This window comes from Triplophysa dalaica, chromosome 14, assembly GCF_015846415.1.
Source record: "Triplophysa dalaica isolate WHDGS20190420 chromosome 14, ASM1584641v1, whole genome shotgun sequence".
Lineage (NCBI taxonomy): Eukaryota > Metazoa > Chordata > Actinopteri > Cypriniformes > Nemacheilidae > Triplophysa > Triplophysa dalaica.
Window position 1 is genome coordinate 1,691,425 of NC_079555.1, and position 24,214 is coordinate 1,715,638.

Below are 24,214 nucleotides of genomic sequence, written 5' to 3' on the forward strand. Positions count from 1 at the left end.
TGCTTATATGCATGTTTAAAACAATATGATATGATTCCTTTGGATTTGAATGAGTAATTCTGTTCTCAAGGCAAAGGTTGGGCTCACATGGTCAGTTGTGATCATTTCACACATTCAAGATGTTTAAGGGGTACCACTGAAATCTCAGGAAAACTTATAGAATTTTTGGCCGTCATTATAGAGCAAGTTTACACAGTTTTCAGTGGTTGTTTTGTGATAGTGATGTTCTTTTACACATGTGGTTTATTGTGACGGACAAGCCGTCATTGTGTACAGTAACTGAGCGAGTTACGGCTTGCAAGTTGGTGTGCCTGGAGGAAAAATGTCAGTCATAAAACATCAAAAAAACATTCTTCGTGATCACGTTCTAAACTTGTGGAGGAGGATCATGAGTGAAATCACCTGTAGTCGGTTCTCTGGTCGTCTGGTTTGATACCGGGCCAATCCCTCTTCAAATACTGACTCGCCAACTTCTGCAGGGCCTGAAAAACATTAAGACAGAAAACTGTGTCAGAAACCAGACTGCATTCCTCGTCTTATGCTGCTTCACATTCAACATTCTGTCCTAATATTATGCATGTCAAGAAATAACCAGATGGTACTGATATTTTTCAAATCATGTGAAAGAAAGAAGTTGATGCTTATGGTTCTAATGTGTGTTTTTACTTTATAAACACTCCAGGTTCCTAGTATAAGTATGCAAACAAAACTTTGTTGTCTTGTCTTGTTTTGTGTATTTATGAAAACAGCAAAAGCAAAACCCAAATTCAACTTAAACACAAACACAAGGTCAGTGATGCACACATACACATTCAGTGATGCACGGTCACAAACACAGGCAAACACACATGCACACACACTAGGTAACACAAATGTGTTAATGACACGTACCCACAATTATTAACACACACACGTTTATAGACACACAAACACACGCACACATTTAATGACACACATACACATTCAGTAAGATACACACACATTAAGTAACAGACACACACACGTTTAGTGACATACACACACACACACACACATTTAATGACACACATACACATTCAGTAAGATACACACACATTAGATAACAAACACACACACAAAATAATCCAGCGACAAATGCACACTTCCAGTGACACACAGATGTTCACTGTTACGCTCACACAGACACACACGCACGTTTCTGTTGGCATGAAGAAAGGATTGTGAAGGATGAAATTGTAAGGTCTCTGTTAAAAATAACAGTTCCACAACTAGACACACAGCAGACTCACTTCCTAACTGTTAATTAAAGTAAAACTCCTCATTTACTGACTTTCATGTTGTTCCAAACCGAAAATCTCTTCTTTTGCGTTCCCTGAATGAGGGCACACAGGATTGGAACAACATGAGGGTGAGTAACCGGTGAGAGAACTGTCATTTTCGGGTGAATTACTCCTTTAAAAACTCACATCCGTCTACCACCATAGCGTTAACCAAAGCGAGAAAGTGCTAGTTAGTTTGATCAGCCAATGACTTTCAGTTCCGTCCGTCCACACCTGCACGATTCCCACAAAGCAAACAACAGCTCAAAGGCGCTCGCTGCGAGCACAGAGCATCTACAGTGTGTATGCGGATGAAAGCAGCGGGGAATGAGACAGAAGAATGAGCTCGTTCTTCTCAACGGTGCGAAGTTACAGACACGGGCCTGTTTCAGCTGACCTGACGTCTTCCTCTGCATCATTCACTACAAGTGGATTATACTAAACACCGCTTACACACAATCACATGAAGATAAAAATGTAACTAATAAACAATATAAAATATTGATGTGCTGTAGACCAAAGTATGAGGCTAGTTGTTTACTTTTGGAAAGGACTTTTGGAAAGGTGTAGCGGCCAAAGGTCCACAGGGCAAAAAAAGGCAGACTAAAGCGTGTCAGGGAATATGGGTTTTATTTTATTACACGAAAATGCAGAAAAATAAAAGCAGTTATATTAATTATTTATACCTTTTTCATTTTCCTCTGGTTTTTACTACAGCACTCATTCTGCTGGCTCTTGACAAGCATTTACTTGTCAAACCTAATCATCTGAAAACTAAACTTTCCGTTTACGACAAGAATGCATCATTTTGATAATTTTATCTTTGTATTATTTAATATTAACAAGAATGCATCATTAAACATATTATCTTTGATAATATGTTTGAATAAAGGACGATATGCCAAAAATGGACATCGCCTTGCACAACTGGGCATGTACAGGTAAAAAGGTAACCACTTAAAAACCTACACCCTTCCCAGAAGGACCTGCATGATGTCGACAGCACCGCTCTTCTTTTTTTAGACGCAACTGAGGTGTGAATGTAACGAATTGCCAGACAACTGGACCGCACTATAAATTAATTCAAAATCAATCACAAAAGTTAATGGCCACTAATGTCATTTGTACTCATCATTGTTAAAAAAGACTTTCCACGTTCACACAAAATAAGACTAATTTCCCACCTCATTACATAGTTACATTCTTTCCTGTGAAGTCGTGTTATACATTGTCTTACAAACGGTCACAAACGAGCTTCTCCGTTTCCTCCATCTTAATGAGAGTCTGCACATATATGTTGTATCTACTGAAGCGCAGAAGTTAATTCATGACTGCCTCAGTCAATCTCAGGTAATTACAGGCAGCCACACCATCTCTTCACCATAAACACCTGGAGGAGGGGTTGTCATGACAACTGGAGTGATCTTCCTGTGAGGTCTAGGGAGATAACACGGACCTTTTTCGAACATATGTTCTTATAATATATTATACAAGGAGTAGCAGCGGTGTTTTCCCAGAGAAAACAGAACTCGTGAATGTGTTGGGAACTGTGTTAAAAAGACCATTATTGGGCATAGGTGTGGTAGCAAAAAGCACACAGGAAGCCCCCACCGCTACACACACACACTCACTTCCTGTTCGCTCGTGAGAGCAGGCAGAGGTTGGAGCGGTCGGCCCAACAGCAGGATATCCGGCGCAGACAAAACAGAGTGAGAGAATAAAAAAGTGTGAAAGAACGTCTCTTTCCTGCACTACTCGGTGCTAAAATAACCAATGAGTCAGTTCAGCGGCTACACCACAAGACAAAACACTGCAGACGAGTCTTAAAATATGAAATTAAGATGTGAAACTTTACAAAACATGCTGGAAATAAAAAGCAGATTGTTTGCAAGCAAAACACAATCTAATTTATTGACAAGACAAGACAAGCATTTTTCCAAAAGCATCTTTCAAACTCAAAACACCGAAACAGCATCTTGACATCTGAAGTTTAAATTTGAAGTCATTTAAAGGGACAGTTCACCCAATAATAAAAATCCTCTCATTTATTTGTAAACTTGACTCTTTCTTCAGTGGAACACCAAAGAAGATATCTTGTGAAATGTGTGGTATTGGGTTCTTGTATTGGAAGTCTATGTTGTTTGATTGGCAACATTCTTCAAAATATCTTCTTTTGTTTGTGCAGAAGAAAGTCATACAGATTTGGAACGACATAAGGGTGAATAAATGTTGAAGAATTTTACTTTTTGCGTGAACTGTCCCTTTAAGAGACACTTGTGCACCACAGCACACTGTTCAACATTGCGGTTGCGTGTGATAAAGAAAGTTTTTTTTCTACTCTTGATATTTGAAGTTAAGGTTTTGTTCAAATTTAAAAAAGACGTATTCAACTTTAATGTGTCACACACAGTTGCTGCAACTGGTGAAGGAGATCACAAGTCATACAGAAAGAGGTGTGCTTTTCCATGCCTATGTAATTGAACTTAAAATTTTCATCAGAAGACCGCTGAAATGGACAAAAGTGAAGAAAAAACAGTAACAACTGATACAACAGAGAACTGTCACTGGCTTTAAAGAAGGGTGAGGTTGTAAAAAATAAGGGTGTAGGGTGAAGTGTTGGACAGGGGAAAAACCCAGATGACCGTTAGAATAATGGAAAGAGAGACTCGAGGTGTTTACAAGGAAAAACCCACAAGCAAAGTGCAAAAAAATCAACATCACAAAGACAGGAAACCGAAACTTAAAAATCACAAAACAAGCTAAATAAACAGACAAGACCCCTGGGCCGAGACATGTGTTCCTCCGGAGGGTCCGTCGTGTTCTGTGTTTGTGTTGCACGCTTTGGCATGACGTTTGAGGCTTCATTCCGCACAGGCTGTTCTTTGTGCGTTCCTCTATTGTGCGGTCAGTTTCCAGAACCGGCCCGACCTGGCCAGTCCCCTTTCCGGGGGACAATAGGGGTATTGAGTGGGCACTGAACTGCCTTTGAGCTCTGATAAAGCGCCGTTTGCCCTCTTTGATTTTCCGCCAATGGACAGGTCTGGCCTCCTATGTTTTAGTGAAGTGAGAGTTCATTCAACTAGGGACGGCGTGCACTCATTCTCCACGCTTCTGGACCGAGAGGTGAGGGGGCTTTCAGTCAGTTCTGGCCTGGCACTGACCGACAGACGGAGCGGCTTGGCACACGGCAAATAGCAGAGAGGCAAGTGTGGAGGAAAACGATTAATGTGCCGTGTGAAGTTTGACTGACACTAAACGACTGAACGGACCTCTGGGACTGTAAAGCTTCGTTCATGTTTAACGGCCAACGGTCTATTGTTGAGCTTTTTAACGTTTTCTAAGGCACTGGGAACCAGTCCAAAAGCCCATGGCCTTTATGATGTAACAAGAACAGAAATGACAAAAAACACAAGAGTAGCAGATATTACTTAAATATATATCTCAAAAAAATATGAGTCGCATTAAAATAAATGGGCAATAAAAATAGGAAATTGTATTTTAACGACCATAAAGGTCCTTTTGGCATAATGAAATTTCCCCAAATCCTCATTGCCATAATGCGTCTGGTCTTTTTTGTACTCTTATATTAACTGTAAAGCACAACAGCAAATAATATTCCTACAGTTTCTATGACATTGCAGTAATACGTTTTTATTTACCTATGACAGTTCCTTAATCGCATGCAGAATTAAAGACATAATATATGTCGGTGCGCTGTGCACATTCATTAAGATTTTTAAACATAAATATTTAAGAAAATTATAAAATGTTTACATACAATTTAAATTATACATAACTAGTATTAATATATATATGCAAATATTTACTAAATATATTTTATTCTGGATGTGATTTATCGTTGAACAGCCCTAATTTAACCTAATGTCAAATTGCAAACGTTTAACGTCCTAATATATAGGCTTTACTCTAAAACAGGCCTTTGGTTTGGGACACAAGCATTTAAGTCTACTGTTTAACACAAAACATCACCTCGACATACTAAACTTAAGGGAGAATAAAGAAAAAAAAGAAATCGTCCAGTTTTAGATTTCGATGCACTATGACATCTGAGGATGTGATAACATCAACACAAAGTTTAACCTCCATGTTTTAGGTTCATCAAGCTCCATCACAGGTGTCGTTATCTTAGAAATGAATTGGTTTCATTTCCTTAAAAGTAAAACTGAAACTGTGAGGAAAAGCATGAAATTTGAGAGCAGAAATAATTATACGCTGTAAAATACAGTAAAGTGGAGTGCTGGGTACAAGGGTAGACTTAAGTAATATATAATACAAATAAATTATCGAATTCGCTTGATTATGTATGTTACTGTGATGTAAGATAGCTCAGTTATGTAAAGTTTTGGTGCAGGTTGAGGGCAAAGAAATGAGACTTTTGACATGAAGAGAAGTGATGGTGTTTCCGGTCAATGTTTTCAACAAGACAATTCCCAATGTGTTCAGATTCACTTCAAAGCACTTCTAATGGGCTGCAGTCTGACATCTCATGCACTACATATGCTTTGTGTTGGACTGAAAGGAACATGCTTAGGGTAAGACGGTCATTTGTGCCCCGGGCTTCTTGCCTGCCATATGTTGATAGTTCCTCTCATATTCCTCATGAAAGGAAATACATGGCAAGCTATTTTCTCCTGCTTTCACCACGAGAAGAAAAAAAGAGACAGCTCTGAGGTCTGTCCAGTGAGAGTCTAGACTGCGAGGTATCTTTCTGAATTAGTTTAAATTAACATTTGTCAAAAATGATGAAGATGCAAATGGTACCGGAGAGAGAATATACATAAATTATATACAACCACATTCTATAAAGAAAATGTGCTTTGCATGTTAAACCATGACAGCACTTGTGTGTAGTTCCCAGGGCATTTATAGCGGCTGCTAAGGAGTTGTTAGGGTGTTCCGCTTGAAGTTTAAAAACCTTATGCGTCTTAAAACTGATCAAGGGCCTGAGGTGTAGACGGGATCAGCGGCAACGACATAAACATACGTTACGTGGCCGAAACTTAACTTACAGTAGACCTCTGCAAAGAATCAATAACTGTGGACTGGTTTTATTTTCATTCAATACAATTTATATACAATTAAATATGAATATAAATTAATACTAATTTGTTAATAGATATTGATAACATAAATGTTTAATATTATAACCAAACACAAGTTCACTTCGGGCCAGGCACGTGCGACTGATGAAACACTGATGAAATGTGGGTAACCTTAGGCAATATTTCAAAACAGACGTCGGGATTTATCAGAAATAAACTTGTGGAGTTTATTTCTTATTACATCAAGTTGATGTGCGATTAAACGATACAGAAAACAAGACTAAAATAACAGGTGCATAAGGCCTCAAGATGGAGTATAGATGAAGGTTCAGAAAACAGACACAGGGGGCGGTGTCGAAGCCAAATTCATCTCCTCTTTATACCACTCACACAACCCCATCTGACATCAACGGTCTGGACACAGCGCAACACTGACCAAGCATTTGATCCCCCCTTCACCCTTCGACCTCTGACCTTTCAGCCCACATTTTTAATGACCCTTCTGAGAGATCCAGACCACAGACACGTCCTCCAGCAAAGCGCTGGCACACGCACAACAATTTCACTGGATTACTGGTAGGGATTGGAGTTTCGTTTCCATTTGGCGAGTCCCTGTACAATCTTTCAAAATCTCAAAATTACCACTCGCTAAATGAACACTAGTAACGTCCACGAGACCACACACGTCTAACATTATCTGAAGCCTCCAGCGAGTTCCCACACGCCGGTCCGTTGGAAGAGATCTGTCCTCGGGGGCAGCGTGCCACATTATCAGGGTTTTGATGGAGAAGTAGTGCATTAAAACACGATAAACATGTGCCAGCCGCCGCTCACAAAGGAGTATGAGAATTGATTCTGACTATTTTACGCTTCGTCACTCTGATTAATACAGTAGAGATGATCGGATGAGGTGAACGTGTGTTGCGTTGATCAACATTCCTATGGAGGGAGAGACAGATGACGAGTCCTTCAACTGTACGGGAACGCCTGGGAAAGATGCGGATATAGACGTCTGGCCTTGGAATGACCTGACGCAAGCCCCTCCTAGTCACAAAAAAACTAAACAAAACGTGCACCATCGCTGACCCCGACCCCGCCCCCTAACCTATCACCTTGCCCGGCATCACTATGGCAACAACCTCTTTCCCGCCATTGTGGAAAACTTTTCTCGACATCACCTCTCCATCAATTGCCGCTTCCCACAAAAAACATTGAAAAGGCTTTTGATTCGTCTGAAATAAACAGATGATGCTGTACGCTTGACTCATCTCTGTACCTGAGAGACTGTCTGGCTGCACTGGGTTTACTGTTTTCACAAGCTATTAAAGAGCTATAAACAGATTTGTGCACACAGACATATACTAACATCAAAACACAAACATGATCAAAAACATCCATACATATCAGTATCAAGGTGACAAGGCATCCAAACAAACAGAAAAAGATCGCACAATGTATTTGCACTTTATAAAAACTCAATCTTTCTTATACTGAGACTTAAACTTCTCTGGTTCCATCGGTCCTACCCCGACTGTGATTGATGGTCTCATCAGGAGGAGACGGGCCTCACAAGGTTTGGGCTTGACCCCAAATGATGACATCATCTCTTCTTAAGCCTCTTTCATGAGTTCGGCCACAACACCAGTCCTGTTCTTATATGTGAAGTAAGTCTGACTGAAACTCCCTTTATTTTCCTCTTTTTCCACAGTGCTGCCGTGCACAAAAACATTTAAAAGCTAAAAACGTAATGGACAAACGTTCTTAACAAACCCAGACATACGATTGAGGGAAAGTATTATTTTAAACTTATATTTTTACACATAAAATGTGCCTCTGAGTACAGAAAAAGGTGTCCTGAGAAATCACATCGTGTCTGTGACACAACTCCACGAGACCCTTGACAGCTCTGTCAAAGAAATTGGTCAAAACACCTTTAACAACTGAATTATTTGCATTAATACTTTTTTCAAGGAAAAAAAGACCACCATTCACAGAACGTCTATGAAAAGTACTGTGCCATTAGTTTAACACAAATACAAAATCCATTCCAGTCGAAACAGAGAAGATCACAATACATCAACCTTTCAACCAAAACACTATAAATAAGAATGACAAAATTACACGTGACCCAGATATCATTACCTGACTCCCATCTCAACCTGAAATATTGCAGTCGCCCAAATAATAATAAAATAAATAAATAAATAATAAATAGCAATAATAAAATAATTCCAAATATCTCTTACTAAAACACTAATGGCATTTATCTGTCCAATCAAATCATATTTAATCAATTTATTCATTAGCATGTGGATGTGTGCGCAGGGCTGGTTTGGTCTACAAAGAAGCGATTGATTTGCTCTGGACAGGTGGCCGAGCCGACCAGTGGTGGCTGCCCCTCTCACCGAGAGCCCGCCCACAATGCTGCTAAAGACGATTATGCAAATAGAAGACCTTTCCCGGAGACGTTCCCAGGAAGGGGAGAGCGAGAGGGAGGGGGAGCGGAGGAACGCGTGTGCGCTGTGGGGGGGAGCTGCACTGCGGACGTCGGGCCGATTGTGTCTCGCCTGGTGAGATGGATGAAAAAGGCTGTCTGAGAAATTTGTGAATCTGCAGATGGTTTACAGCCGTTCCCAAGACATGAGCCGAAAGAGAGAGAGTTATTGACACTACGATTACAGCTGACAGCCCCCTGTCACAATACAACTGAGAATATCGGGAGTGAAGAGAAAAATGTAAAAGCTTTAATTACACCCAAACGCATCCGTGGGGATATGAGGGATTATGGGAAAGGAGAGAGAGAGAGAGAGAGAGAGGGCGAGAGATTAACAGATAGAGAGAACACTGAGAGAGGCGGATTGAAAAAGAGATGGAAAGAATACAGCATTAAAAGGCCAAGTGACCTGCCTAACAAGACAGCATCATTTGAAGGCATTACATCCCGAGCGCTACTTCAAGTTTAACAGTTTATAATGCCATGACAACACGTTATTTTCTGCCAAATGCTAAGAGAACATATTGCACTTTAAACATGCCAATATCAAACTTGCAGAGCCCTATCAGAATAAAAACATTTGATCGAGGTAACATATCATTTAGTTGTTCGTGATAGTGAAAGTTTAAGAACAATGACGTTTCAATGATTTCCCTATAGAGATTTTACACTAAGTACTTGATTTGTTTGTTTGCTCATGTATTTACAAGAGCTAACTGTAAACTATGCAAGACTGTAAACATTTTCTTTCGATTTTAAAATGTACAATAGCCAGCCAAGTTTAAATTAAAGCTTTCATTTGGATGTTTACTCTGATGTACTATGACTACTCAAACTGAAACTCACACTAAAATATATAAAAACTAAACAGCAAGGTGTTCACATGATAAAAACTAATCTAAAAAATCTATAGTGAAACTAACTTAAACTAAACTGAAATTTTAAGAAAATGTGAAAACGATATTAAAATAAGAAATGCAGAACTAAAATAACTCGAGAAACGAGATGGGTGTTCACTAACAGAGTATGGCACTCTTCTCTATTTACAAAGCAATGGATCACCGACCGTAATATCTAATGTCATCTGATGCACGCACGCCTACCTTTGCTCATTAATGCTCGATTGCCCGCTCGCGCTCTCTTTCCTTTGTTTGCTTGTGTCTCTCCATCACGCTGTTTGCATGTTTATTTCGTCTCGATTGAGTGACTTTATAATTCTGTTACCGAATGGTTTGGATGTGCATGCAAACTCGAAACGAATGTTTGTTCGCGGGATCTACCTCAGCTTTGTGTGATGGGACAAGATTAGTTTGTTTATTAGTTAGAATAGATTAAGTGGCGTAACTGCGCCGGTGTTTTGTTTAGCGTTCTTTCTCAAGATTAGTATTTGGATTGGTAGGAGTTTAGTTTCTTTTTATTATTCTACTTTCTTTGCTTTTGCTCGGCTCGTTTGTCCTCCACTTTTTCTTTTGTATTATTTATTTTACAAGATTATTGTGTACATATATTGTGAATATTTATCTATCTTTATCTCAGATTTATTTTTATTAATATTCTAGAGCAACTGGTGTTAACTTTAAGCGGTGACACATTTTAACAACCATCAAGTTTTTCTTTAAAATATTTATTGATGTTAGCCTTTTAAAGAGTGAACGTAACATACGTACACATGTAATCGTGTAGTTTATCTCAACAGTTTCATAAGGCCTGAGGGCGAATAATCTGCATAAAAAATATTTGTGGTTTGGTCACACCATCAGTGTTTGCCAGATCACATCGAAGCGGCCTGTATGAATGAATAAATGTCCTGTCAATCACTAAAGTAAATATCAAACACCATACAAAACATGGGTCACATCCTGACCGGAAAACTGATGAAAGGACCTTCAGTGTAAAGCAATCCGGCCAAATGTCACCATATAAAATTTATTAGTCTATTAAAATTCTAGATCTTATCCTATAAGACATTTAAAGACTCGTAGTGTCATAATGTCACAATCAACCGCAAAGTTATAAGATTTCAGCTGACACATGAAGCTGATATGATAGAGGCCAAAGGACAAAAGTCTCATTTGCCGATGGCTGACAGACATCACAATGTCGATCCCTTATTGCGATTCCCCCCCCCGCAAACTATACTCCGCGCACCACCTTCATGACGTCATTTTCGTCATCATGATGGCCGTGATCATCTGCATGTAGACCAATTTCCCATCTTGAGCTGATATACATTTGATGCCTCCGAAGTCATCGTCCATTGTGACAACATCCAATGCCAACATGGTAGACATCACCTAACCTTAGTATGAAGAGACACAACACAAAGTGATGCTAGGGCTGTTGCCAAGGGCCTATGCTGTTGCTAGGGTGCTCTGGAAGTGAATTGCCAGGTGGCTGCTTACTAGTCCAATCTACCTGCAGTGCACACTTCTTCTCAACAAGCCTTATGATTGCCAGATAATGAGAGAGAGAGAGAGAGAGAGAGAGAGAGAGAGAGAAAACAGATTTGAAAAAGAGATGGAAAGAATACAGCATTAAAAGGCCAACTGACCTGCCTAACAAGACAGCATCATTGAGAGAGAGAGAGAGATAGAGATAGATAGAGAGAGATCCGTCTCCGGACTCCAAGCAGTGATGCTGGACGCCTCATCGAGTCAATCTGAGCACCGAGCACACACAGGATAGACCGACTCAAAGCCACGCCCCCCGCTTGCCCCCTCCACTTCAAAAACAAGAGTTCCTCTGTTCGCCCGGTCCGGGCTGTAAAACAATGTTTATTTGTGTGGACAGCTGCACAGCGCGGCGAGCTCATCTGCAGGCCGCGAGTAGGTCGGCGTGCCAAGTCCGATGAAGAATAAAAGACTGGAGCGTGTTTGAGAAACGCCTCACGGACCGGATGGGATGCCTCTCATCTACGTTTACCCGCAGCTGTTTTTTTATTGATAAAGCGAGGTTTTCATTGCATGCCGGGGCGAGCGGTATCCTAGCTGAGCAAACGGGCATAATGGAATGAGGTGTTTTGACCGAGCGTGACTGACATGGTCACCATGGCAACCTGAGATGGAGCCGTTTGGCAGAGATCGCTGAGCTCAGCCCCTTCACCTGGCATCTGCTGGTTTGACTGCAAGCGTTCGGCACAACAAACTAGTAACAAAAAGTAGCTATTAATCTTAAATACGTGGGAATATCATTGGTATTAGGATTTAAGAAGGATTCTTTTTTTAAGAAGGATTTTTTAAGGGGGCAATGGATTATCGGAAGTATATTCAGTTTAAAATCCACACTAAATGTTCAAGAAACAAACACCATTGATGAATACAATACACAGTTAAATGATTGACAAAAACACCATAAAATCTACATGCCCAATCATTAACCAGACAAAAATCGTTCATCATATGGAAACGCTCAGTTATGAAATACAATATAAAATGTTACATCATACACACGTTAAGCAAAGGTTTCTAATCTTGTCAAACAAACGCTTGGAATCAAAGTTCAAAGTTCCATATGAATTTACATTCTTTAATACTCTCTAGCTGATCTGTTCTTTGCGTATTTGTACGACGGCCAAGGAAAATGGTTTTCAAATCTCAATTTAATTGCATCCTAAATCCTTCAAACTGTTTGTCACAAATGGCCAAATACTCAGATGGGCTTCCATGTGTCATAAATTTGGTGTGTTTTTATTAAGACCATGTGGTGGTTGTGTTTATAGCTTTATTATGTGTGTCATGCACTGGGCCTCGAACACACACACAGACAAACACAAAAGAAATGAATGTGCGTGCACACACAGAATATTCGCTCTTAATCCATGGGTTTATAATCTGTGCCATATAATCTCTTTTTCGCTGCAGAGTTTGCGTGCCATCGGTCAGACATCATACTTTCGAGTCTTTCCATTTCAGCAGTGCTGGTGAGGTGGAGGGAGAACCAAGCGTGATTGCTGACTATCAGATGAGCATGTGTACATTCAAGTGTGTGAAGTTATCATCACAGCCAAATGATTAAACCCACAAACACACCATCATGTGTCTTTCTTTATTATCTGGTTTCTTCTCAATTTCCTGGGGTTCAGCGGTCAAATATATGGCCTGGTAACCGATAGGTCAGGTAAACAAGAACCACAATCACTGTTATTGCTAGTCACATTTCAGATGAAAGGTTTGTTTGAATCAATAACCAAGTTGTGAACTTTGACATCAATGACCATGAATGGCACCAAAAAACATGCAAGACACAAATTCACATCGAAAAAGGGACCAGTCATATCTAGGCAAGTGAATATCATTTTCAAATGGGATCTTATGGCTCTCAATACATCCTACCAAGCCAAGCACCCAACAATCAACAAAAAAAAGCTTAGTAACATACTAAAAATATTCATCTCATCTATGCCCTGGCAACCCTGACACAGCATGTCTAAATCTATTTTCATTTATATCTTTGAATTCGTTTAAGTTTCAGAATAATGCACAGATCAATAAAACCATAAGAAAGTGCTTATTCTTAATCTTATTCTTAATCTACTACTTATAAAACCATGAGAATCCAAAAAGCACACTATAGTCTAACATTACAAGTTAAATCAACTTTTAAACTGCCGAAACAATATGTCACCAAAAGGTTGAATGATGTCTGATATTCACCTAAAAAATTAAATAAATAGAACTGAACTGAATGTTATGGGTTGACCATCTAGGAAGCACAAATCCATGACAACACCCCCCAACAAAAAGCCTCCAACAACTCAATGCAACTTTTGTGTTGACTAGCTGTGTTTGACATGTCTACAGGCATGTCAATAACATGACACAAGCAAGCCTGTAATCGTGTGCACTGTGCAGTGACGCTCAGCTTTGCTTGGCACAAACATATACATTCCAAACCTCAAAGGCAACTGAAGTTTGTCGTTCTGGCCAAATGTTTGCTTTGCTGCTCCGGGTTCACAGTAATTACATGAATTCAATCATCTGTTAAAAAGTTTTCCTTCATAAAAGTCATTGGCTCATTGATGCCGTCACACCCTCATCCCTACGGCAACGTTACTTAACATTTTCTCAAAGCTAAGATGATCAACACAGATATAAAAAGAGAAAATGATTTCCAGTGTTCCTATTATAGCAATAAACTAAGACAGCATGGATTTTCTATTGTCGTGATGGTTCCCTGAAGAGGAATGAATGCTTGAAACAGAAATCAATAACCATTTCAACAGGGCCATAATCTGCCATTTACACCTCAGTGAAAAGATGTAAAACACACACACACACACACACAAAAACAACAACATCATCATCATCATGACCATTATCACACACATCATAATCTCACCTGTGCGTAATCTCTCTCCAGTGTGGCCTTTTTCTGGCTGTATGTTCTGCAAACAGACACAAGAATATACGGATCAGGAACAAGGAAAGAATTATCATTTTCAATTCAATTCAATCAATTGTATTTATGTAGCGCTTTTCACAATGTGGATTGTTCCAAAGCAGCTTTACAGGAGAAAAACAGAAAAACACAGAAATGTAAAACACAGCATAGTACATGGTGTTTATAGAACAAGTAAGATCATTCTTGTAAATAATATCTAATAAAATCAAATAAATGCAGTCTCCCTGTGAGCAAGCCAGCCAACAATGCCCTGTGGCGAGGAACCCAAACTCCAATGATAAGTAAATGGAGCAAAAACGACCCCAGGAGCCACCAGACTCAGCAGGGAGGGCCAGATCTCCTATGACGTGTCACAGCTGCATTCAGTTACTTAGATTAAAAGTTACTGCGTAAATGAAGAATAGGGAGAGTTTATTAGTTGAGATTTAGGAAGTTTCATTTGTTGAAACTGTTTGGATCATATTTCATATTTGGATGAACTGCTCTGTAAAGATATTCTATGCAGTGGTTCTCAAACTGGGGGCCCCAAGACAGTTCCAGGGGGGGCCACAGTATTGGTGTCCTTTATGAAATATAGAAATTTACCCTAGACTTTATACAATCAAAGATCGGAAAAATAAGTCCACCAATTAAAGGAATTGATGTTCCATTGTAAGACTGAAAATGCTTTTTGGTCCATTTAAAATTAAGTTTAAGATAAAAAGTGTTTAAATTTGCGGGGGCCACAAAGCGAAGCACTCTATACAACGGGGGCCGTACAACGAAAAAGTTTGAGAACCACTGATTCAATGCGTTCACACTTATTCTGTAAGAAGACAAGATACAAAGAAGGAATGTCACAATCATTCACATAAGTAGACACAAGTCGAGTACAAAAGTAGAAAAAGAAGGAGAGATTGTCTAAAGACACTGTTTCTTTAAAGGTAAACCCATCATTGAAACTTGTGCACTGGCATCATGATGAAAATGACCTCCGGGGGAGAAGTGCATCTTTACATACAGCGGTGAGGGTTTGTAACATCGTCTCTGGTGTGACTGGTTTGGTTTGCGAGCCAGAGGGCAGCGGGCGTTCAGACGGTTTTGGAATCCCTCTCTCTCTCACTCTCTTTCTTTCACTGTTTATGGATTGTGTTACAAATAAATGGAGTCTGAGTCAAGCAGATCAAAGACAGCAAAGTTACTGTTTTGTTTTTCTCTCTCTGCTGACTGGAACTCTCTCCACTTCCCATAATCCAGCGCAGGACCTTCTGTTTTCAATTTATCTCGCTGCGTGTGCCTGAAAGTGTCATGTAATGCAGAAGGAATGTTACAGAGTTCTCCATCAATTCCCACCATATGTAAGCGTGGACTCCATGACACTGCTCTTATGCAAGACAGGAATTTCCGCAGCCCCTCCACGCAGAAATACTCCCAAATATGCAGGAACCATACAACCCCTCTGCGGTCCACAGCCAGCATCTTATCATAACACAGCCGGCTGCTGACATACTAGAGCCACAGTTCACGAGGAAAGAGGTTTTGTGTGGTATGTCACATACGCTTGCTCATCATTTTTCACTTACAGAAGCTCTATTGAGCACCAAACACAGGTAAAGAGTTCATCAGAGGTCAAGGCTTATGAAAAGTGCTGTAGACGTCCCTCTGTCTGGGGCAAAACGCTGACAAAAATCCAGTTAGGTCACTTTATAGGAAATGTAACTTGTTATTTACAGAATTTTCTCTATATTTCATTCATTGAATAAATTAATTTTAATTACTTGTTATAATTGTCAAAGCCTTTATCAGACAATTAATCGCTATAACCGCAATTATTTAATTAAAAGTTAATTGCCAATTGCAAATTTTATATGCGTTGGTAAACTGTGCTATGGTCAGTGTTGGGTGTTAGAGAGTAATTAGTTACTGTAATTTAATTACTTTTCCCTTTAAAAAAAGTTTAATTTAATTACAGTTACTTCTGATGTAATTGAACTTATTACTGTGTAATGTAAACAATAGTGGAATTGACATTAAAATCAAAGTCTTAATTTTAAAAGCATGCATTAATGTATCTTTCTCGTGTCTATCATTGATTCACTTTACTAATCAAGGTTGATATAGGATACAGAAAGTAATTTGTAATGCGTAATAAATACTTTTTAGAGAGAGTTGTACAGTAATATAATTACACTATTGAATACGTGATTAGTTACTAGTAATAAATTACTTTTTCAGAGTAACTTACCCAACACTCACTATGGTAAACAGTTAATGGCTCTGGTGTGTGTGGGGTAAGAACTAGACGGGAAGTCGACGTCCGACAAACAGATTCTGTGTTCAGACACTGGTGCATGTGAACTCCAGATGTTAAACTGCTTGCCACCACTGACCCACATAGGAAACACCCTGGTAGGGGTCAAAGGTTACACGGCCTGAGGCCATGTCTGCTGACGTGTCTCCATTCCAACCTACATGTGAATGCTGAACTCAGAATTGTATTTAGTTGACCATTCAATATTTAGCTTATTCTATTTACTAGCTTCTATATTTCTAAAGCGACAAATTAAAGGGAAAGATCACCCAAGTTCAGTCTCAGTTTTATATTCATACAATGGAAGTCAGTGCGGCTCAATGTTGTTTGGTTACAAACGTTCTTGAAAATATCATCTTTTGTGTCCTGCAGAAGAAAAAAAGTCATACAGGTTTGGAATGACCTAAGGATGAGTAAATGTCGAAATGGCATCATGTATTTTGGTCAAAAATGTCTTGTTGCTAGATCAACCAAGAATCAAGAACATTCAAAATTATAGTTGTCAATACACATTTTTTGAAAAACAAAGGGTAGTACAGTCATTCTGAACATTGACAAGATCATACAAGAAAAAAAATGAAGAGGAAACATGTCAGCAAATGAGTGTCGATACGAGTCAATAATTACAGACATCCACACAACTATTACAGAGAAGCTTCTGAAGAATAAACGCTGTCTAATGACGACTCTTGGTCAAGGACAAACAGGTCGGGTGTCTATTTGGAGCTGGGAAAAAAATGACTGTAACCCTGTTGGAATGAAACTCCATCACAATGAGATCATGCCATATGTCTACTTTAGAAGCTCACGTGCCCATTCGGTCTTAAAAACCATCGTAAACAAACTCGGCTTGCTGTCTTAGGAGGAGAAGCTATGTCCCGAGATTCTGGACAACGGAATTCGATAAATGGAGTAAATGTGATCCTGGAAGGAGTCGGGTGGAGCAGGAATGCCGAATGAGTTGTTGTAAAAGAAAGGTAGGCGGCTGCTTATACGCTTGGAAAGAGATTTACAGGATAGTATGAAAAGAGTATTCCTAAACCTTCACAAAGTCAATTTCTTGTTATGTTATAATCAATCAGAATTATTTGAAGGGATTACGTTTACAGAATTACACAGAAGGAGCGACCCTGGGCCAATGGACAACACTCAATCAACATTAAAAACACTCCAGCCACTTCATAGCATCTCTTTGACCACCGAAAACCTGCCAGAAGAGCCCAGAAGAGAGTGTTTAGTGCTGAATACACACAGAGCAGACCTGTGGAATCTGAACTTCTAGAGTCAAGCTGTAAATCCAGGAATCTCATACAAACAGAGACGAGGCCAAAGTCATTTATTCTGCAAGCACAAGCTTCCAGAGAAAGCCAAATGATCGAATGTTTGTCCCAGAGGACATAAAGTACACTGTTAAAGGTCATAAATGCAGAACGCTTTGTACGATACACATGAATGTATTTGAATCAAAAATAGTTTGCTATACTTAAAACTTTGATAACGTTTCTATAAAATCAAAATCAAATACTAACTTAAAAAAAATTTGACCAAATGAAAAACACAATTGTAAAATAATCTGAAACATGTTTAATGCACTAAAATTATAATAATCAACAAAACTAAAATAAAACTAAAATTAAATAATCTTATAATGCAACACCAACACAAAAGGATCAAATGACAAAATTGCTAAAACTTTAACTCAAATTAACATAAATAACAGCGAAACATCTAAAAATAAAAGCTAATTTTAAATAAGCCTTAAATCAAAACTTTGATAACTGATTTGAACACTCAAATAACTTAGAACTGTACTAACAGAGTAACAAAGCAAGCAGCATGCGTACACAAAAAAAGCTATTCACAATTTTGATGTCAATTTTGAAGTTGTACTTGCATTGTTGTTCCTAAATATTTTGTTTTCCAATGCAATGACAATCTGATATTTTTCTGATTTAAGTGTCCAAAAAAACAGACAGCTCCCTTCAAAAGACTGTTAAATGACTTCCTAAATAAATAACTCATAAACTGTAAAAACATGTATGAGCTGTGGCGCTTCTTTGTGCGTGCGTTAAGTCATAAAAAGATCAAAATGAATCCAGAGGTCAGTAAACCTTGAGTGAAGTGGTTTCCTAGTAAGACGAGATAAAAATTTGCAAGAAGGAAATTTGTACATTTTATGCAGGGAAATATATCAGTGTCCATACAAACTTTTTTAACAAAACTTTCTCCCGCATTGCCAGGGTATTCGGAGTGGCTACTTTACAAACAACATATAAAAGTTAACAAAAATGATCCGAAAATGACAATTAAGTTATATCAAACATAAAAAAATATATACGCTTTTTATCATAAAAACTAACTTTTCAGCCCAGAATAGCCAGCTGAAATCACCAGTTTTACTAAATGAGCAAAGCTCACTGTCATCCTGCGTTCTCTTGTGGTTCACTGAGCTTTAAATGATTCACTGTTCATTCGCAAGTGACTGAATAGTTTCAAACATATCGGTTTAACGGAGTCATTTGTTTGCGAGTGGTTTTGATCACAATGTGTGTTCGTACTGGCGAACTCAATGTGTACTTTTTCAATTAATTGAACGTGCTTGGATGCAAAAGAAACAATATACAGCTCCTAGTGGCTCTTCTACTGCGACTCTTCAGCGCCTCACTGGTGCTGATAACAAAACAGCGCCTCTATTGTGGCGTAATGCCGCCACTGCAGTTGTAATCACTGTCTTTTGTAAGACACCCGACATAATTTTGGTCAGAGACTGAGGCAGCAAGAAATGTTATGCAGGGAGAACCCTGAGTGATGCTTGTCTCAGCACACCGAACTAATAAGAGGAGGAAGCACAGGACAGACGCAGGGCAGAGGAGAGATGAGAGATAAGAGAATCAATAGGCATTAGGAAGAGTGATTTTCATCTAATTAAAAATGTCGGAGGCGTCCCTGAGCTATAGCTGAGAGGAGAAGAGGAGGTTGCAGAGGTCAAGGCCTTGTGTTTCACTTCCAACTTTTCCAATTACTGATTGTATGGGTGCGAGACAAATGTAATCCCACACACAGCAGAACACAGACGACCAAGTGTGTGTGTGTGTTTGTGTGTGGGTGTGAGTGTGAGTGTGTGTGATGTGCTTTTCCATGTGACTGAATCTCTGTCAAAACCTTTCAAGAGCTTGGTTCAAAAATTTCACAGCAAAACACATTTACAGCATTTATCCTAGTACACCTTAATTTCAACATTTACTAATACATATTTACTTATCCGAAAAATTCGAATATTGCAACTATAACTAGTTAATGCAAAATAATTTCTATCAGTGAACAACTGCATCTTTATTAAAGGGCCAGTTCACCTCCAAAATTTTGGGTGAACTACCCCTTAAAATAACATAAAAATAATGATGCGCACTGTAAAAATATTACGTTTATTGTTAGTTAATTTTAGCTGACACATAAACTAATCCTAATGAATGACACCTTAGAGTAAAGAACGAAATCACGAAACTTGAGCTGTTTTTATAAATAATCTTCATTAATAATACCAGCACATTATCATAATGCTAAATAAATGCAATAATACATGTTTATTAAAACACAGAGGAATATCTTTTTATTCATAATTGAGCATAATGAGATTTACAACAAAAGTAAATACTTTTTCCATGTTTAAATGCTAAAATCGGGTCTCTTGTGCATCTGCCAACTCAGAAGACGTGTATGTAAACCTGTAAACCTATCTCTGCAAGCCTGCGAGAAAACGAGATGTTAAGAAATCGCTCTCTTAATGACGTAAGCAGCCGTTCTTATTATAATATTTCTGCCCCTTGTTCTGCACAAACCAACACAAAACAATGTTCTCAGCCTCACGGGAGACAAGAGAGAACTGGATTTATTTAGTTTTCAATTGAAATCATCCACACTGAATGAGGCAAAGCTGCAAATAAAGACATTGTAAGTACCGGTATATTTTGAGGAAGACCCCAGGGACCTGTGGAAACTTAAAAGTAGATAAAATGTCACTGTGACACGTTTGTCCGTTCATTATTAGAAAGCAATGTGTGGGGCTTGTAAACATGCGACAGGATGGTCCTGTGTAACGTTATTTAGATTTTTTTACGTTTGTCTTGAGTATCTTCACTTCAGCAAACTGTGTGTATGGTTTGTAAACAAACGACGCAGTTCTCTCTCCCGAATGGGGTTGTGACCGGACCAACAGGGACCGGAGGGGCTTCGTGAATGGCCCCTGTGGAAACGGGAGTGCTTATCGAAAAATATCTTGTTGGTGTTCAAAGACAAGACGTTGTTTTTCGTTCACTTTATGTTACCATATTTTACTGTTTTGTCGCTGGAAGCACAGACTGCATTTTCTGTTAAAAGGGGCGGAGACCAGCAGCTCACTTGCACTTAAAGAGACACACACCAAAACAGCGCTTTTCTCCTCACATGCAAAAGTGGGCATTTATCCCATGGTTTTCTGGGCTGAAACTTCACAGACACACTATGTGGACCCCTATGATTTATATTACATTTGTGTAAAATTAGAAAAAAAAAATCACCTCTAAGTAAGCAAAAAAATACTATTGTTGTCTTTTGGGGTGAAATGTAAGCTGGTAATATTTTATGACGTCCAGTCTAAGTATTTGGCTCTCTTGGATGCTTGACAAGTCTGTTTTGTTCCTCACACGTGCCGTAACCCCGCAGTCCTCATCACAGATACCTCCAGGAATGCTGTTTCCTTCCAAAACCACCGTCATGTGCTTTTCTCCACACTGAACATACCCGTGAGAACATCTCTAGGATAGAAGGCATGCCTGAACCTCTCTGCTGTATTGTTCTTCTGCTCTTAAAGACGTCAGGAGAAACAGAGAGGAGCTATAATCTAGATTCATGGTGCAGTTAATGCTGTTCGCAAAGGCATGCATCAGTGTTATAAGCTCTTATATTCGGGTTAAGGGATTTGAACGAATCTCCTTCATAGTTTTGAGAATTAAAAATGTGGTCTGCAAGACTTATGTGTTATATTTATTTCTTCAAAAGCCATACCATAACTTTGTGTAAGGAAGAGACGACTGTTTCTCATTCCAAAATGGAAATAATGGAAAAGATTCCTCATGCAAAGCTGAATGTACCCAAGTGAAAACGTGAGGTATATCTAAAGAGCATATGATTATAAAGACCTATGGACAGAAGTCTTACCACTGGGGCCGGTAAACAACCTCCTAACAACCACTCCGAACGTCTGGGCGACCGTATGGCGACGTGTTAAAAAGCACTCGGCACCACTTATTTTCTCCAGCTTAATGCTTAAATCTTCTGCCTGCCCAGACCGGCAACAAAAACTGCCGGCAAATATCTTTTATGGTCCACGTGTGGTACAAAACAAAGCCCCGCTGGTCTGAAACCAGTGAGCAGATGTATTTTGTGCTTGAGAAAACTGCAGAAGGGATGAAAAGCCTTTTCATGAAATACCTCTCTGATCAAATTAGCTTTGAGATGGTGGAGAGGCAGTTCGACTCAATTTCATTAAAGCGTTTGTGAGTTGTGGGTGGCGTGTGTTTTGAAAAGCTCATTCATTAAAGAATGATTGAGAGCACGATTTCTGTGTGTGTGTGTGTGTGTTTGTGTTAAGCTCGGTTATATTTGACATAAGACTAAACTCAAAGTAGCACACAATCAAAAGATACTTTAGCCTGAGGAGAAATTATTTGACTAAAGTAATTTCATGATATGATAATTAAATAAAAAACGAATTACGAACTTTTCAAATTACAGGTACTTGTTATCTGATTTGCATAAACAGCTTCATATGATGTAACAGTTCTGTTAAAGCCAAAGATAAAACTAATAAAATAGCTTCAATTGGCCTTTGGAACATGCTCGACTTTGGATTTACACAATTTGCAGTATAATTACCATAGCAAAGTCTTCACATATTTCGAAACCGTGGTTTTGTCGTCAGCTGTGCAGGGTTCACGATAAAACAGAGAGCATCAAAATCCAGAAAGAGAGAAACCAAAAGCCATCGGTCCTGGGCAAGAGTCTCTATGGACGACACAAAAGGGCTCACAGCAATACTTTCTTCTCGAGTACTTTGGTGTCTCATCTTCTCTATTCATTTTCAACTGTATTTTAAGTCTCATTCCAGATTCTTCAGCAGATAACAAAAGAAGATATTTTGAAGAACGCTGATAATCAAAAAAACACTGAACCCCATTAACTTCCATTGCATGAATATTATATCTCCAAATATCGTGGTTTGGTTCATTTTCTACCAAATTGTTTTGGTAGAACTCTCTTTAACGTTGCACGAGTCGTTAACCATTTCCCACAATCCCTTGCAAACGGCTCCCTCTCATATCTACCTGTTGGCTGGACCAGTTCCCATCTGATTCCGTCCAATGCTGTTTTAAGCTGTTTTGCTATCCCTCAAATCATCATGTCATATAAACAAAAAATACAGCAGCAATAAATATAAAACATACTCCAAGTAAATATAAGGGCGAGCGCTTCTAAGAATACTCAATGAAACACGAGTGTGCAATAGCGGACCGGCTTCTGAGTTTGTGTGCTCTTGGACTGATACTTAACCGGTGACTAAGACAGAAAATATGAGAAGGAGAGCAGACAAACAACAACATTTAATTTCTCCGTTCCGTCTGGCCTTGCTTCCGGACTGCAAAAGTCACCAGTGCTGCCCAAAATACACCCTCATCTCAGCGGATATATTTAACACTGTACGGACCGTACTGACCCAGGGGAGGTTACAGTTAATATTACACATGTGGACACGCTGTACCCTCCCCCCATCTGAGAGATTCCCGTCAGAGCATTAGCGGGTCAGCGGGTAGAGAAGCTCAATCAATGAAGCTCTTTGAGACACAGATTTATCCCACAAGACCACCTTGAGCACGTCTCAGAAAGTGAATCAAAGCGAGACTCCCATATTCCACACGGAGAAAGATCGAAAGACCACAGTCTCTTGGTTTCAGATTCACAGAAAACTTGTGCCCTGTGTAGACAAGACACCTTAAGACGACCATAGTTACCAACGAGACACACTTGCACTGTACGCCATATTTGGTAGGATTCTTTTAACAAAGCTGCTATAAATACATATAAAGTGTATGAGATTAGCTTTTCTTTTGCCAGTACACCTATAGATATATTTACATACAGGCCGCTGTCCGTCTGTTAAGTCGTGTCGTAAGGAATACTGTTTCCGGGTCAAAGTCTCCACTCGTTTCAGTGATCCGTTTAACAGCACATGAGTGTATATTACCATTATTTGTTTGCTTTTGGCATTACTAAAACATCAAATCAGGACAGACATTGGTTGAATGTGGCATCTATGTTTACATATCTATAGGACCTTAAAAAAGTGACGCTGGTGGTCCAGTGGACGTGTTGTGCAGCTCTAGGTTGAATCCCGGTTGGGGTTCCTTTTCCTGCACATGTTCGAGTCGCTCTCATCCCATAATTTGCCATTTCTCTTTGGACTGTTCTATCTATATAAAAGCCCGCAAATCATAAAAAAGCAATACATGAAATACCCTTTTTGTAACGAAAAACAGGTGATGCTTGCGACAAAACTGCAAAAATATGAATTGCTTTCTTCATTAAAAAGGCCATCGACCTTGAATTGAACTCCGTTGTCTAACTCTAACCACAG

General features: G+C 39.2%; 1 protein-coding gene across 1 annotated transcript in view; it reads right to left on the reverse strand.

Annotated features, from left to right (window-relative positions):
* Positions 1–24,214, reverse strand: part of LOC130435372 (F-BAR and double SH3 domains protein 2) — a 55,693-nt gene that overhangs the window by 27,175 nt on the left and 4,304 nt on the right. The window contains 2 exon segments of the mRNA XM_056765954.1: positions 403–482; positions 14,193–14,238. Of these exon segments, the coding sequence (XP_056621932.1) occupies positions 403–482; positions 14,193–14,238 (126 nt within the window).